The 16,755-nt window shown below is 38.9% G+C and overlaps 1 protein-coding gene across 2 annotated transcripts in view; it reads right to left on the bottom strand.

The window, feature by feature from the left end:
- The window catches only part of pibf1 (progesterone immunomodulatory binding factor 1), a 37,396-nt gene that overhangs the window by 12,538 nt on the left and 8,103 nt on the right, over positions 1-16,755 (bottom strand). For both annotated transcript variants that reach the window (XM_046837825.1, XM_046837826.1), the window contains 3 exons: positions 15,519-15,617; positions 2,814-2,979; positions 1,908-2,058 (listed from right to left, as the gene is read on the bottom strand). In XM_046837825.1, coding sequence (XP_046693781.1) covers positions 1,908-2,058; positions 2,814-2,979; positions 15,519-15,617 — 416 coding nt within the window. The remainder of the gene's footprint in view (positions 1-1,907; positions 2,059-2,813; positions 2,980-15,518; positions 15,618-16,755) is intronic.

Genomic DNA, 16,755 nt, shown 5'->3' with positions numbered 1-16,755 from the left:
AGCACAGTGATGCACGAGTACGTGAAAAGAAAACACAGTGGCGTCACGGACGAAGGCGAAACTTCAGCACGATAAGCAAAAAATTTATAATCCTCATCACTGTGAAAATGGTGTAGTTTACTGAAGTGCTATTGTGTAAACTGTAACTTCAGGCAATCGCACTGGATCTGTTTTGTCGTCACTCGCGAGCACCAGGTTGTACAATCAGCTCGCTCTCGACATCGCGATGGATTTAATTCAAACGGTGCGAACAAACACTAAATCTAAAAGCAGCAAATAACAGCAGCAGTAAACGATTTAATTTTTAGTTACTGTTGTGGTTGTCAGCGGATAATCATGCATTTGTACACCAATGCATTTTTTCCCTTTTTTTTTTTTTTTTTAACAAGTCTGTTAGTTTGCTGCATTTCTCCCTTTCATTCTCGTTTTTTTATAGCATGTGTCTACTACAGTAACTTATGTTTTTAAACGTGATTTACTGCGGCTTTACTGAAGTTCAAACGCTTGCTTTTGATGTTTGAATATTGAATTTGTGCATGTATCATTTAATTATTATTCATTGTAGATGCTTATCTTCCTAAATGAACAAAATGTCTGTGTATTTTTTTTTATTGTCAAAATAATATTATATTTTTTATATAGATTTTTTTAAAGCATACTTGTTAACTTATAATCTTGCAAAATACAAATATTGATGTACACTAATTGTTTTACCCTGCATACTTTACATACGTGTTTTATTTGTTTTATTAAAGAAAGAAACAACTCAGAATGGGGGAATTTGTTCAAAGGAGAAATCCCCCATGCAATCCTCAACAAGCAGCTGTAAACTACAAGCTTTAAAATGTCTAAATTTTGTTATTTTTAAGTACACTTTTATTCATGAATAGGGTTTTATAGTTATAATAAGCAAAACATCTAAAATACAAAAATAAATAAATAAAAAATCAGTTTTTATCCGATTAATCCAATAAATAAATAAATAAAATCGTCTAACTAATCGATTATCAAAATAATTGTTAGTTGCAGCCATTATATATATATATATATATATATATATATATATATATATATATATATATATATATATATAGCCAATTCATGTTACTCGATCATTCAGATAGTTATGCTGTTTCCAGACCTGCTGTTCTTTTTCTATTCAAAGCAGTAGTAATTAATCTAACTGCTGCCCATTGAGATTTAAATCCTAACACAGGACTGGTTATGAAACAAGCCATGCATCTGTTCTGCTTTAAATGATACTCCTATTATTCACTTTTCAAATACATTTTAAATGCTTCCCTTTATACAGTGTAAAAACTTCCTCTTAACAGCACATAGCTGCTTTGTTCAAACAGACAAGAACAAACTGTCACCTTCTTCATCAGACCATGTTTGACGGAAGCTCTGATATTTCTGCCGCTCGGAAACACTGGGAAAGCTCGGGGTTTTCTCACAAGAAGCTCTAATGAATTGCTTACAGGAAAACACCTCAAAACCCCGATAATACCCAAGTATATACGGATGGTACTGTATTTTTGTTCTTTCTAATCATCTACGTGATCGTGACGGCGAGGGTATTAACCATGGTGTTGGTAAGAGATATTTGGTAGCAGATCTGTTAAGCGTGCGAGAGCTGGAAAGACTAAAGCACTAAAGCGCCGCTGCATTTCTCTCTTTCGATTTCTTCCTCTCTCTCAGATCTGAATACTCGGTTCTGTTGACACCACTATCAGCATAGAATCAAACAGCATTCTGGGTAATACAGAAAACTGACAAATAATGTTAAAACGTTTAAACCTTTAAAAATGCATCTCAATAATTCATTACAAAAATCAGTCGTTTAAGTTTAAAGGACCGGAAAAAAGTGACGTGAATCCTTAGATAAAGCTGTAAATTCATCTCACTTTCTGCCGCCTGCATGGTGATGTCATCCAGCTCCTTCTCCAGCTTCTCGTAGGTCTCAAGCCTCACCTGCTGCTCGGCATTCTGGGATTGCAGCTCTGTGATGCGTTTCTCTGATGTAGACTGTAGTGTGTAGAATTCTTTGGTTAACACCTGAGAGAGAGAGAGAGAGAGAGAGAGAGAGAGAGAGAGAGAGAGACACACACACACACACAGAGCTTTTATCAGCTAATAATAAACAAACACGAAGGCATCCATGATTTCCTCCCCTGTTTAATAGTCAGAGACACTGTAATTAACTTCATTCTGAACAGTTTTTTCCTTATTCTGAGGCAAAGTTCGATGATCTTAGGTAGATAGGGGATGGAGGGACACCAGATCTTGACATAACACAAGTTGCTTTCTCAGAACTTCATTTTATCTGGAAAAAATCTTACGACTTGAGATCGGGACTGATGTTTCATACACTCTGGCATCCATACCGTTGCAATCGTACGTGTAATACCTGCCTGCTGTGGAGACTAACTTCAATTCTGCAATAAATGCTATTTCTTACAGGACAGTACTGTACAGCAGGCATTCTCAAACCTCTCACAGCCAGAGTCCTTTTACTATAAACCAACAAAAAGGTAAAAAAAAAAAGAAAAGAAAGAAAGAAGGAAAGACAGAGGAACAAAAATAATCAAAAGACATGAACAAACAAATGAGAAGAAAACCAAACTAAACAATCTGTGCCCTACAGTAAGGAGGAGTTTTTTTCATGCCTTGCACTTTCATTGTGTGACTCGAAAACAAAAACAGACAAACTGTTTTTACTTGGAGTTGGGATACAAAAGCAAACAAACACAACGACACTGAAAATGCCAAACTGAGGACAAGCCGGCGTAAGGTGACGAGAAGACACCTGCCTCCAGTTTCTTCTGCTGTTTCTCACACTCGATCTGGCACAGGCTGAGGTTCCTGGCCGTCTCGTCCTGCACAATCTGAGCACGCTCACATTCGAAAGCCTTCAGCTTCATCTGGTTTTGCAGCTCTGATGTGCGTCTGTCGGTGTTCAGCTGCAGCTCCCTGAATCTGTGCAAAAACAAACACAACTTTTAATTTGCTGTTATTTATCCATGTAATACACACTGGCAGATCTGTTTACACAACTTTAAAGGCACCATTTATGTTGTTCTCTCTCCCTGGACAGGACAAAGCTTTTTACCCCATACATCCAATAAACACTGTCCACTCAATGTACCTATACATACATCACATCCCATCCACCGCATACACTCATTACACCCATACACCCAATACATCATACATTAATTACCTTTTACACCCAATACACCCATACATCTAATATATCCCATACATCTAATACACCAATCACACCCATCCACTCAACACACCCCAATACATCCACCAAATACACTCTTTACACCCAATACACCCATGTATCCATCAACTAAACACACCCAATACACCCATCCATCAACTCAACACACCCACATCTAATACACCAATCACACCCATCCACTCAACACACCCCAATACATCCACCAAATACACTCTTTACACCCAATATACCCATTCATACATCAACTAAACACACCCAATACACCCATCCATCAACTCAACACACCCACATCTAATACACCAATCACACCCATCCACTCAACACACCCCAATACATCCACCAAATACACTCTTTACACCCAATACACCCATTTATCCATCAACTAAACACACCCAATACACCCATCCATCAACTCAACACACCCACATCTAATACACCAATCACACCTATCCACTCAATACAACCCTATACATCCACCCAATACATCCCCTACACCTACACACAAATCCACCAACTACACCTATACATCCAATAGACCACAAACACCCATTACACACATACACCCATATATCAATCAACTCAACACACCCAATACACCCATACTTTTAATATATCCCATACATCCAATACCCCAATCACACCCATCCACTTAATACACCTGAATACATCTACCACACCTATACATCCAACACACTCCAAACACCCATTACACACATACACCCATACACCCATATATCAATCAACTCAGCACACCTAATACACCCATACATCCATCAACTCAACACACCCATACATATATTACACCAATCACACCTATCCACTCAATACAACCCTATACATCCACCCAATACATCCCCTACACACAAATCCACCAACTACACCTATACATCAAATAGACCACAAACACAAACCCATTACACACATCCACCCATATATCAATCCACTCAACACACCAATACACCCATACTTTTAATATCCCATACATCCAATACCCCAATCACACCCATTCACTTAATACACCTGAATACATCCACCACACATATACATCCAAACACCTATAACACCCATACATCCATTACACCAATCCACCTATTACAACCATACATACATCAACTCAACACACCCAATACACCCATACATCCAATACACCAATCACACTCACACCCAGCCAATCAATACACCTCAATAGATCCAATACACTCACTTGACCTATACATCCAATACACCCCAAACACCCATTACACCATTCCACATAATACACCTATTACACCCATACAGCCATCAGCACAACACACCCAATACACCCATCCACTCAATAGACCGCAATACATCCAATAATACATCCAATACACTCATCAATACTCCCATCCATCTATTACATTAATACACCCAATACAAATATTTCACCTATATAGCCATCAACACAACACACCCAATATACCCAAACTTCCATCTATCAGATCAACACACCCAATACACCCATTCACTAAATAGACCCATTACACCCAAACACCAATGCACCACACAATACACTCCAGGGAACACATACACACGCGGTGTTAGAAAGACATAGGCAGCGGCTCATGTGCTTGATATGTGGAAGCCAAAATTTTCATTATGGCCCAATCAAAGACTTCAGTAACTTATATGGTAGCAATAATATATTTTTTTTCTGTTGAATCTCATGGATCGAGGGGAAACGTTCATACTTCATGCAAATATTTTCATAGCCTGCTAGTTCATGGCACAGGTGGCACACGGGTATATCTGTTCGCACTTTTTTGAGAGTGTCGTTTCCATTTTCTTCCTCTCTCACACATTCACCCACTCAGACACCTGACACACACTGGAGCGATGGCAGGTTTTTTCTATGCCAAAAAAAAATAAATAAATACTGCATATCTCGAAATTTCAGATAAATCCTAGCATGTCCATACAGGCGCTTAAACTTGGCAGGTCACATTTGACCTTTACCTTTTTTTTTTCTTACCACTGGCACTTACGATGATTACTAGTGTAATGGGAAATTAATAATTATTTTCTTAACACCGTATTGATGCAACATCCAGCCAGGACCTGGATTTCTAGTACAAACAAACCCTACAAAAATAAAAACAAATTGACCAATCAGAATCCCTTCAAGCATTTAAGCTCCAAAGATGCTTTTTTTTTACACTTAAGTAAACATCACATGACTTTCAAAATCTCAGAACTGCTGTACTGTTTGTCATGACAAGACTTTTATCACTTAGGATCTGTTGTTTTTTTAGTGAGGGGCGTGTGCACTGCATGAGCGATTGCAGAATTTACTTGCACACTACACCGTCTTTCAGCTGGAGAGCCCAAGCAAAGCACATCTGATCCCCAAGTCACTCATTCTCACGAAAAACACACATAAGTTGTCCGTCATGTAAAGCTGTCGAAACAAAGAGTCCGCGATGGTGGCGGCTTCTTCTGCACCATTTCGCCGGAGACATTTTGAGGAGCAAGGAGTGTCTTCCATGAGCCATGTCACATTGGATTTGAGCTTACAAGTTCCACAAGCGTTTTGACATTTTGACAAATTGTTAATCACAATAGCAACATGACATTTTGTCGTCTTTGTCACTCGGAAAAAAGATGGATGACAAAACCGGGTTCAGGGATCGTCTCCTAAACGCTCCCACTTGTTATTTCTGCGACGATACACAGACGAATGAAAAAAATCAAGCCGCTGACCCTGTAAACGAACCTTCATTTCTGAAATAGTCTATTGTGAATCGGCAAACAGAGGTTCGTGAGGTGTGTGCTCTTATGTGCTCAGGATTAGCGAGGATCACATTTTTATTGTATACTTTTATGAATGAGCTCCGATCGAGGTGGTGAATTACAAAATGAGTAATTTTGGTTCCAGATGCACAAGTTTTGCACATTTCTGCCTCAGAGCCTCGAAATCTAGAGTTGCGATCTGATTGGCTCCTCACACCAAAACAGTTTATTAGGAAAAGGTTGAAATTAAAAAAATGTTGGCATAAATCTGTGTTTTTTAGGGACATTATCCTAATAGGGAGGTGGTAACTCAGTGACTAAGATATTAAAGAGCTGATTTTAAATCTGAGCACCATCAAGCTGCCAATGTTGGGTCCTTCCAAACGCTGCAAATGTGAGTTTTGTGTAACCATACATCCTAGAATAAGAAACCAACAACTATAATGCTTTAGTGAGTGGATTTGAGGTAAAAATGCTTTCAGAATCAGTGTTTTAGACACAGTAAGAGAAATCAGCTAGTTTGATCATTCAGAATGAATCGGATTTAAGCTTCTTAGTGCTTTAAGCCCAATCTAAATAAGAATAAACTAAGGAACAAGGCATGTAACTGATCACTTAAAGTACAAAAGTAATATTTTTTTCGTCATGCCTACTAGTATTATATAAATGGCTTCAGGCTGCAATTGCCATGAACAGTTTTCACACACAATAAAAAAGATGGTATTAATATGATTTCACCCAGATGAGGATGTGTTCAGTTTTAAGTTTGGTTCCTCTCAAGGTTTCTTCATCATATCGTCTCAGGGAGTATTTCCTTGCCACTGTCACCACTAGCTCGCTCATTATAGATGTAAAAGGGTTTCATCATGACATTAAAATTTAGATATGTAACTATAACTTTTTATTTTGTAAATCTTCTTTGTGACAACGTCCTCTGTTAAAAGCGCGATCCAAATTAACTTGGATTGAACTGTAGGTTATTTATGCTATTCTTTCCTTTTTCCATTAAAACCTGTGTTCTGTGTCCTTTCAAAGAAATAATTACTTGTGCAATGAGCTCGCGTTGCACTAATCCATCATATTCTTTTATACATAAACACTACTTTATGGATTAGAACTGTAGCGTAATCTTTAAATTACTAGGTATCTGTAACAACTATATGTAATGCCACCTTACGTACACATCAGTGATCTGAAGCGTTGAGTAGCACTTAGATCATTTTTTTTGCAATATACAGAATGCAGCTCTGCTTGTTACAACTTGGAGATGTTTTCACTCTTTGTCTGAGATGGCATGAAGAGATGTTATCATCTGAAATTTTTTTTGATCATGCTAATTTTAGAAAGAGAAAAAAAAACAGAGGGATTTCAGAGCATTCTGTTTCCTGATACCGAATGTCATCGATCAGCGTCCTGGGGCATGTTTTTCCTCATCGTTGCCTCTTACTTGTTTGTTACCAAACCTGAAATATAAACGTGCACTGTTAATGTGCTGTATAATAATAAAACGAAACTGCATTAAACATTTGTGTAATGCAAATTAGGATTAGAAATGAAGCAAGACCTGTTGCATAAATAAATCTGATGAAAGCTGTTAACATGTGTGACATTTATTCAAACTGATCATGCGATCCAGACGTGGCTCAGGAGACCGCACGGCCGTATTTACTGCAGGCGAGAGAATTAAAAACCAAAATCGGATCTTCCCTTACCTCGGATCACCAATAGCACAGTCTTTTGATTGCACAATCTACAAACTGCCATCAGCATTAATCTGATCTTAGCTTTGTTTAATAAATACCTCATACCCTTATCTGGCATTAGATGGCCTTTGCCACAAACACCACAAAATATTTTCAGACAAAAAAAAAAACAAAAAATAAAAAGTTTTATGACTCCTGCTCATTAATGCAAATATCCAGTCAATCCTGTGGTCTCTTAGTAACATGGTATGATTGTCGTTGGTTCTAGAGGGCTGAGTTGAGCTGAGTTGAGCTGAGTTGTGTATTTAGAAACTTTATTGAGAGAGGAAGGCTGGCGGTAACGCAAATGAGCAACACAGCCGTGGTGAGAAGAAAATGCATCTCAGAACCCACAAGCAGAACCCGGAGATGAATCAAGACTACAATGGTTCACTGTGAGCTGAATTTTCCACCTGACATTGTCTGACCCTTCCTACGATTTCGTGATCATTTGATTTTCTAATAATGTGAATGAACAAAAGTACAGGTGTTCCTATTAAAGTGTCTGGTCAAGATTTCTTAAATGCAACACGATGATTATTTTTCAGCCACTGACATTTTTGTTTTCTGTCTGAAAAACCATTCCTATGTTTCGAAATGATGAGTCAGAGTGACCGTTACACAACTGCGACACAATGCAATCTAGGATTCGCTTTTCCCCCTCTTTTCCCACGTCAAAACACTACAAGAGCGGCACGGAGGGAGTCCTGAAGCGTTTATGGCATGGAGGGCAACAGCGGGAAAGCAGCATGTGTCACTTGCCCCCCTCTTCACCCCTCCTCTCAGCCCAGCTTCTGGGTGAATGCGAGTGATCCGTTCCCCAGGGCCAGAAAAACGCGGGCTATGTCCAACAACTGTGCACCGAGGAGCCTCTGGAATGCCAGGCATGCGTCTGGAGTGCAGTGACACACTGAGAGCATGTGACATGGGCAAATATGGGCTCGACATTGCCGAAGAAAAGGGAGGGAGAAGGAGGGAACCAATAAGCGGGGATCCAGGGGTGAACACGAGTGTGCACACTCCCCCTACCGGAAATAACAAAGTGGTAGATGCCTGCAGGGTTCAAGTGTTGAGGGATCTATCATTTTATACCACTTACACCTGCTCATCCTGGCTTGGCAGAAAAGAATAAAAAAAGTGATCGATTGCATGTTATTTAGGAACGCTCTGTGTGCTCTCATGTTGCTTTGTCGGGATACACGCAATGTTTTTAAAACTAGGTTAATTGTTTAATGTTTACACCAAAAACCATAGCAACTGAAAAGAACAGGCAGGCGACTGAACTCTTGCAGGACCTGAAGTACGGATTTGTCAAACAAGGCAATGTGTTTGTGAACTTGTTACTAGAATTAATGAGCTCGTTCTGCAGGAAGGTCTTTTTAAGATTGGTAAAAATTCCCTTTATGCATCAATCTAAATGAACTTGTTGTATAGGGTTAAACAATCAACAAGAGTTAGTCCTAGATCAGAACCCTGAGGTACCTGATAGTTTTAGCATTTAAAGTGTTGACGATACATAAAGATACAAGGGAATACTGTGGATCGTTCCCCTTAGGAACCATGAAGATGACTTTGGACTGTAATTAATACAAACAATTACTACAAACACTTGCATTCAAGTCTGCATCACTGAACATGACCTGAACAATAAAGGAGCGGTAATAAATGGACATTTGGTGTCATCCTGATTAGAATGGCTTCCCATTAGAGTCTGTATTGTCCTGAAGAGTTTTTCCTTGCCACTATTGCCCCTGTTTTGCTCATTAGGGACAATCTTTTGAAATAAAAAGGCTACAGAAATAAAACTGTACTCAAATGTTGGAAGGTTTTGCAAAGATGCTTCGCAAGAGTGCTTACGCTCCACTCCACTTTAATCTCCATGGTTCAAATTCAAACTCTTCTGCTCATTAAACTCTTCTGGATAATTATGAAAAAAATTTGAAACATGAAACAGCAGATAAGCACTACGGTCTGTGAGTTATTAAACTTTCACTTAAATAATGGAAATCATTCATGTAAAGTAGAAATTAATGGGAAAAAACAAAGCAGTTGGGCCACAAAAACAGCTTCAATGCTTTACTGAATGCGAATTGGGGACTCTTACCAGCACCAACTTTCTATGACTGTCCAAGAAATCTGTTAGAAATGGTGTGAATTGGTAAGAAGTTTAAAGCAAAGGATCTGTATCATTTTCAGCCTTATGAGCCTCGTGCCTTATGGATGAGGGTGGAGTTAACCTGGACACCACACCCTGATTAAGCGAACTTGTGTTGATTTGCAAAGATGCTTCACCCCAAAGAAACAAAGTTCAGGAAAATAAATACCCCCCGCCCCCTTAATGCTACGGCACTGTTCGTTCATCAGGTTTTATATGACAACATCCTGTTCATATTCAAACAAAGGGTTTAATTACTGTATTTGACCGAACATAACCGTTGTCCTAACAACGCAAGGCTTGACAAAGTTGCACCTACTGACTCAGCTCTGTTCAGTTTCTACATGATAAACTGTTCAAGAATGTAAAAGTGGCCAGTGAAGTCACTAAATGTACATGAGCACAGTAAATTGCAATCCACACTCCTTCTCTTTCTCAAGTTCAGACACAGAACAATGACTCACTAATTGATTCAAATTCATCCGAACACAATGAGAAGCTAGCGTGCCATCTAATTTCTGCAACACCACAAAATGGGACAATGGCTATTTGGCAAGAACAAAACCGCAGTCTGTACATATAGAATATTTCAAGAGCAAGGTCCAAGAAGAATGTTTGCAAGAGGCACCAATATATAGTACATTCTAAACTACACTACTAAGGTTTCTGAACACCTGAGCATTAGATTGGTATGTGCTTTTAAACATCCCATTCCACATTTAGTCCCCATTATAATACTGTTATAATGAGCTCCACTCTTCTGGGAAGATGTTCCGCTAGATTTTGTGGAGCTTCGCATGAGATTTCATTCAAACACAAGGGTGTAGGTAAAACCAGGTACTGATAGGGGTAAACGTGAGGAGATATGGGGTGCAGTCCAGTCCAGCCCAGTGCAGTGTTCCAATTCATCTTGAAGGTCTTCAATAGGGTTGAGGCCAAAGCTCTATAGCAGGAGATGTTCCATTCCATCCCACCTAAAACATATCTTCATTGTCATGCTGGAACATGTTTGAGTGTCCTAGTTCAAGTGAGCGAAAAATGTAATGCTATCGCATCCAAAGACAACAGTTTTGGGAAGAACGACATATGATTGGAAAGGTTCCAAAACTTTTGTCCATAAAATGCACATTGTTTGTGTATACTGGTTCTCCAGGTACACCAGGCTTCTGGGTGAACTGGCAAATCAATGTAATTATCCCTTAGGGAAAAAAAAAAACTGTAAAACGCATAAAAAATATAGGTTGGTGCACAGTGACAAAAGAGAAGGATTGCGTGCTGTTCATTAACCGTAAATCACCCCAAGCAATGGTGTTAAGAAGAAGAAGAAAAAACAAATAAAAACAGAAAACCGTGACATTTTTTACAACGTCGTGTCAAATGTCGGTGGCACGCTTGGTTAAAAAAAAAAAAAAAAAACACCTGAGAAATATGTGAGTGAGTGTGTCTGTCTCTTCTTTAAGGAATCCCGCTGTCAAAGATAATTATAGGTATTCGTGGCCAAAAAACAGGTCTTTCTTGCTTGGCATTTTCGGGTTCGGATCTTCATCAGACAAGCAATGTAGTAAAAGTAAAACGTTAATAAAGGAACAGTATGTATGGTTCTTAAATATTCTTTGCTCTAGTTTCAGAATCCGTGACCTCAACCAAACTCGGTATTGAACAAACTTGGGGAGCGATTATACCATTAAAATGTACTGTACACCAGGAACAGTGAGTGTGTATCGAATCGTTATGTCATTGCTACAGAGAAATGCCTCGGAGGGATTAGTTTTGGAGGAAAATATACAGGAGTTCGCACTTGGTATTACTCCATATAGACACGAATTATTAAGTAATTCTGTCCTCAAGTTGTGCTTTGCACGTGTATGACCTCTGGTGTTATTTTCACCTCTCAGGTGATGACGAGATCCAGAGCTCAGGATTTGTATACAAAGTGTCTTATACATATTTTGTCCATCCAGAACAACAGCGTGGTTGTCTGAGAAATTCATTAGGTGAAAAAAATGGCATTTATTTCACATTTTTTGCCTCACTTTTGCATGAGAAACATTCCAGTGAAAGCGAAGAGAACAGGAAGTCATTAAAGACTTTTCAATAGACTGCGAACAAGGCGACACGTTGAAAGGTTGCAACAAGGTTACAACGGTAATCTAACGCAGTTTGCACGAAAACGCTCTTATTAACAGGTGTTCCTCAGAACGCTAATAAAACCCCACAATGCAATGCAATTTGGCAAGATGAAGCAGCCTAGTGTAACTATTCTCAAAATGGCCATAGTTTTCGGAACAAGGTTGTGAACAGAAACAGCTAGTTTGCAAATTCAATACTGTAAAACATTTTACTGTCAAATTTCAGGTGATTTCAAACAGTATTGTACTGTATTTCCATCAAGCAGTAAGATGATCTATGTTGGAGATTGGATTCAGCCACAAGACCATTAGGACCATCGGTAAATCAGGGATTGATGGAGGTGAGGTGAGGAGGCTTGGGGTGCAGTCAGCATTCACATTCATCCCAAAGGTGGTCAATAGGGTGGAGGTCAAATCTATAGCAAAAGATCTTAAAACTCCACCCATTTAAAACATATCTGCCTGAAGCTGGAACAGGTTTGGGTCTCATAGTTCAAGTGAAGGGAAAATTTAATGCTATGGAATCCAAAGACATCGTATTCAACTGTGTGCCTCAAACCATGTCGTAACAGTTTAGGAAGAACCACATATGGCTAGAAAAGTCAGGTGTTTCAATACTTTCTGTATAATTACTGAAATTACAGTAGGATATTGCATTTGGTAATAACAGTAGCGCCTAGTATTTTACTGTAAATCACTATCTGCAAACAAGGCTCTGGCCATGGGGAAAATAAATGGAAACTGTATGTGTGGATGGTGTATCTCTAGTGTGCAGGACAAGTCCAATTTCTGCAAAGTTTGGGAGAAGAAATCATTACGAAGTAAATAAAATCTGTACCATGATGATGGCGAAGAAAAAAAAAAGGGTTAGATGTGCATAAACACCACAAAAAAATAAGGGATACAATGTAAAGACCCTTTTTATATATTTCTGGGCTAATTTCTAGTGTTTTTGTTAAACTTTTAAGGTGTAGTTAAAATTAGGTTTTTGTTTGTTTTTTTTGTTTTTTTTAGATCTGGCAACCTAATGCATTAAGCAACCTGTTTTTTTCAACATGCATTTTAGAACAAATTAATGCATTATTTATGTATTTGCTTATTTAGCTATTGATTTAATGATTGGTTGATTGATTGACCAGGAAAGAGGGTTATGGTAGAATGGCTGGATACGATTTGTCAAACAAAAAACAGAACCAGATTGTGCAAAACTAAATATTCTTATATTAATATAATTTACATATTTCTGCTATGACAGTCGTACTTGAGGAAAAACCTGCCACTCTGCACATTTACATAAATTCTTGCAAATCTCCGCAGGAACATCGCAGCACGTGTTCATCTGGGATCCGAGTGACAGATTTGGAAATTCTCACATCCGCTTTGAGGAGCAAACGCTGAAAAAAGTGTAGAACTGGCACAACTTCCTTTTTGAGCGGTGAATAATTTTGGCTTGTACACACATCTGTGTATGATTGACACAATAATATGGGTAGCACCCACGTGAACATGTAGCTTTACTAAACTACAAATTTGGAAAAGCATTTTTCATTACAAAAGTCCACATTTTAAAAGATGAAAACTGATGATGCGTTTGCCTGAATTGTTAGGACACAAATACAAGTTGCGGCCACGTCAAAGACACGGAGACATCTCAAGGGGTTTCCTGATCTGCCACAGAAAAATCTCTCTTTATGTACACACTGGGGGTTCACAGCAAAGATTTAAACCTACACCTGTACTGTACTGACTCAGGGAAGTTAAGTTTAAGTACTACCTAAATAACCCTTATTAAAGCAGGTTCAACTGGCCTGAGAAGTCATCAAACCTATTGTATGTCAGCTGAGTAATGTAGCATCCTCCCTTCTTTCTCCCAAAAAATTCATCAAGTTCAGACACAAAACATTGACTCATGAACCTTTAAAGGGCAATTTAACACATCACCAGATCCGTGCAAATATGAATTACGGAGAGTAAGATCTTAATTTAACAGTAAAGGTGCTTTTTACTTGTCATATGTATGTTATAGCACAGTGAAATTATTTCTTAGCGTATCCCAGAGATGTTAGGAAGCTGGGGTCAGAGCGCAGGGTCAACGAAGATACAGCACAGAGCACATAAGGTTAGGGGCCTTGCTCGGGGTCCCAACAGTGGCAGCTTCATGATACCAGGTCTTGAACCACCAACCTTCTGATCAGCTACCCAAAACCTTAACCACTTTCCCACTTCTTAAAAAAAAAAAAAAAAAACATCTTTTCACAAATGTAAGACATTTCATTGGTTGAGGTGTTGGATTTTGAACCAGAAGATCATGAGCTCAAATTCCAGCAACACCAAGCTCCCACTGCTGGGCCTGTAATCAGGGCCTCAACCCTGAACTCCTCAGATATACGAGAGGGCATTAAAACGTTTCAAGACTGGCTCTGTTTATAATACTTCATTTATCTATGTTTACACACTATCACTGTCAGAATAGTCCCGATACACAGCAATACAGAGCTCCCAGCGTTCCTGCCATTTCTGGAAAGTATCCCGGAAGTCTTCTTCTCGAAGCGTGTTAAGCATTTTTGTGGGGTTGAGCTCATCGATCAAGGTGTTCCTGATCTCTCGTCGTTTTCCGGCGATGTTCTTTGAAGCACGTGTGCCGCTGGAAACACCTCGAACGACTCGTTGCAGCATCGACGTATGTCAACGGTATGTCACGTAAGACGTCTCTGTGGCAGATTCGCCCGGTTTGGTGCAGGATTTCACGTTTGCTCTTTGTTCTAACTTGCAGTCCGTGATGAAATCGCAGACGTGGTAACGCACATGATCAAAATAGCACCAGATAGCACCATTAGTCTCTAAACTTTTTAATACCGCCTCGTATAAATGAGATCGTTATAAGTCGTTCAGAATAAGGACGTCTGCATACATATACATATATATATATATATATATATATATATATATATATATATATATATATATATATATATATATATATATATAAAGAGAGAGAGAGAGAGAGAGAGAGAGAGAGAGAGAGACTCCGGATGATACGAAGCGAACGTTACGCTTGCGTGCTGCATGTTTTAGGAGCGAAAGCTTAAAATGAAGCAGCTGAAACAACAGTGCGCTAATAAAACAACAACAAGAATAGAGTTATCGTGTCGACACTGGGTTAGCATTTACACTAAACCCTTGAGAAAACACAGGATGTGTTTTTTTTTAAACCTGGTTCTCCTTTCTAAGAAATCCTTTGACTGGTTTGAATGATTCATACCTGGAAAATTATTTACAAACAATGCCTCACATTTCCTGCGAGGAAAACAAAACAAATCAGTCACTTGCACTCAGATTTCAGCTTATAAGAGGAGCAATTTGAGAAAAAAAGTGAGAGAGAGTGTGTGTGTGTGTGAGAGAGAGAGAGAGAGAGAGAGAGAGAGAGAGAGAGAGAGAGAGAGAGAGAGAGAGAGAGAGAGAGAGAGAGAGAGAGCTGAGGCATGGAAACTCACTGCTCTAGAAGCTGATCATATCTGGCCTGAGCATCTCTCTCAGCACCGGTGGCTCGCTCTTTTTCGAGGACGGCGTTATCCCTTGCTTCACGGAGGTTTCTGGATGGGGGGGCGAAAACATTTTAAAATCAAAGACACACTGGAAATCAGATCTAAATATCTCCTCACTAGATATCTCCTGCAAATTTCGCCTTGCTATGCCTCAGCAAAGCCACATAATGTTATAGGCAGAAAGGTTTAAATCAGATCTTTACAGCCAGAAAAATGACGAAAATCATACGATCAGTGACCCTCGAGTACTGGTGTTGCTGTTCTTGTAAGGTGTTGGTGGTGATGTGTTGTGCTGATTTAACAGAAGGTCCGATTTCGCAGGAGGATGCTGTTCTGGGGTTGCACTTTTAGTCACTTTATGATCTCAAACATAAAACAGGTTTTGGTGTGAGAGAGTTAAAGCTTCTTAACTCGCTCACCATTTTACAGTGACTAACGATCCTAACGATTCGAAATCAGACGTACGAACAGAACAGAGGATAGATGCGCAAACGTTGGACTCAAAAAGCCAAATGCATTGCTGCAATGACAAGTGCGATAGACTAGATGCTTTATTAGGCTCAAATTTTAAAGGAAGCCGTTTGAACAGCGGGTGCAGATACGGTGGCGATTAAAGGTATTTAACAGCGCCACCATCAGCATTGTGGTTAAATGTATTTTCATGCATTTCCTTTTTTTTTTACTTTGACATTTCATTATTATTTGTTATAGCCTGATGGGAGAAATCACAGAGTAAGAATTTCATTGTATAGTGCAAAAGACAGTTTCTCATTTTATATATATATATATATATATATATATATATATATACACACAGTGAGGAAAATAAGTATTTGAACACCCTGCTATTTTGCAAGTTCTCCCACTTAGAAATCATGTAGGGGTCTGAAATTGTCATTGTAGGTGCATGTCCACTGTGAGAGACATAATCCAGAAATCACAATGTATGATTTTTAAACTATTTATTTGTATGATACAGCTGCAAATAAGTATTTGAACACCTGAGAAAGTCAATGTTAATATTTGATACAGTAGCCTTTGTTTACAATTACAGAGGTCAAACGTTTCCTGTAGTTTTTCACCAGGTTTGCACACACTGCAGGAGGGATTTTAGCCCACTCCTCCACTCAGATCTTCTCAAGATCAGTCAGGTTTCTGGCCTGTCGCTGAGAAACACAGAGTTTGA

Source organism: Silurus meridionalis, chromosome 24 (genome assembly GCF_014805685.1).
Source record: "Silurus meridionalis isolate SWU-2019-XX chromosome 24, ASM1480568v1, whole genome shotgun sequence".
In the NCBI taxonomy this organism is placed as follows: domain Eukaryota; kingdom Metazoa; phylum Chordata; class Actinopteri; order Siluriformes; family Siluridae; genus Silurus; species Silurus meridionalis.
This window is presented reverse-complemented; position numbering and strand designations above follow the sequence as displayed.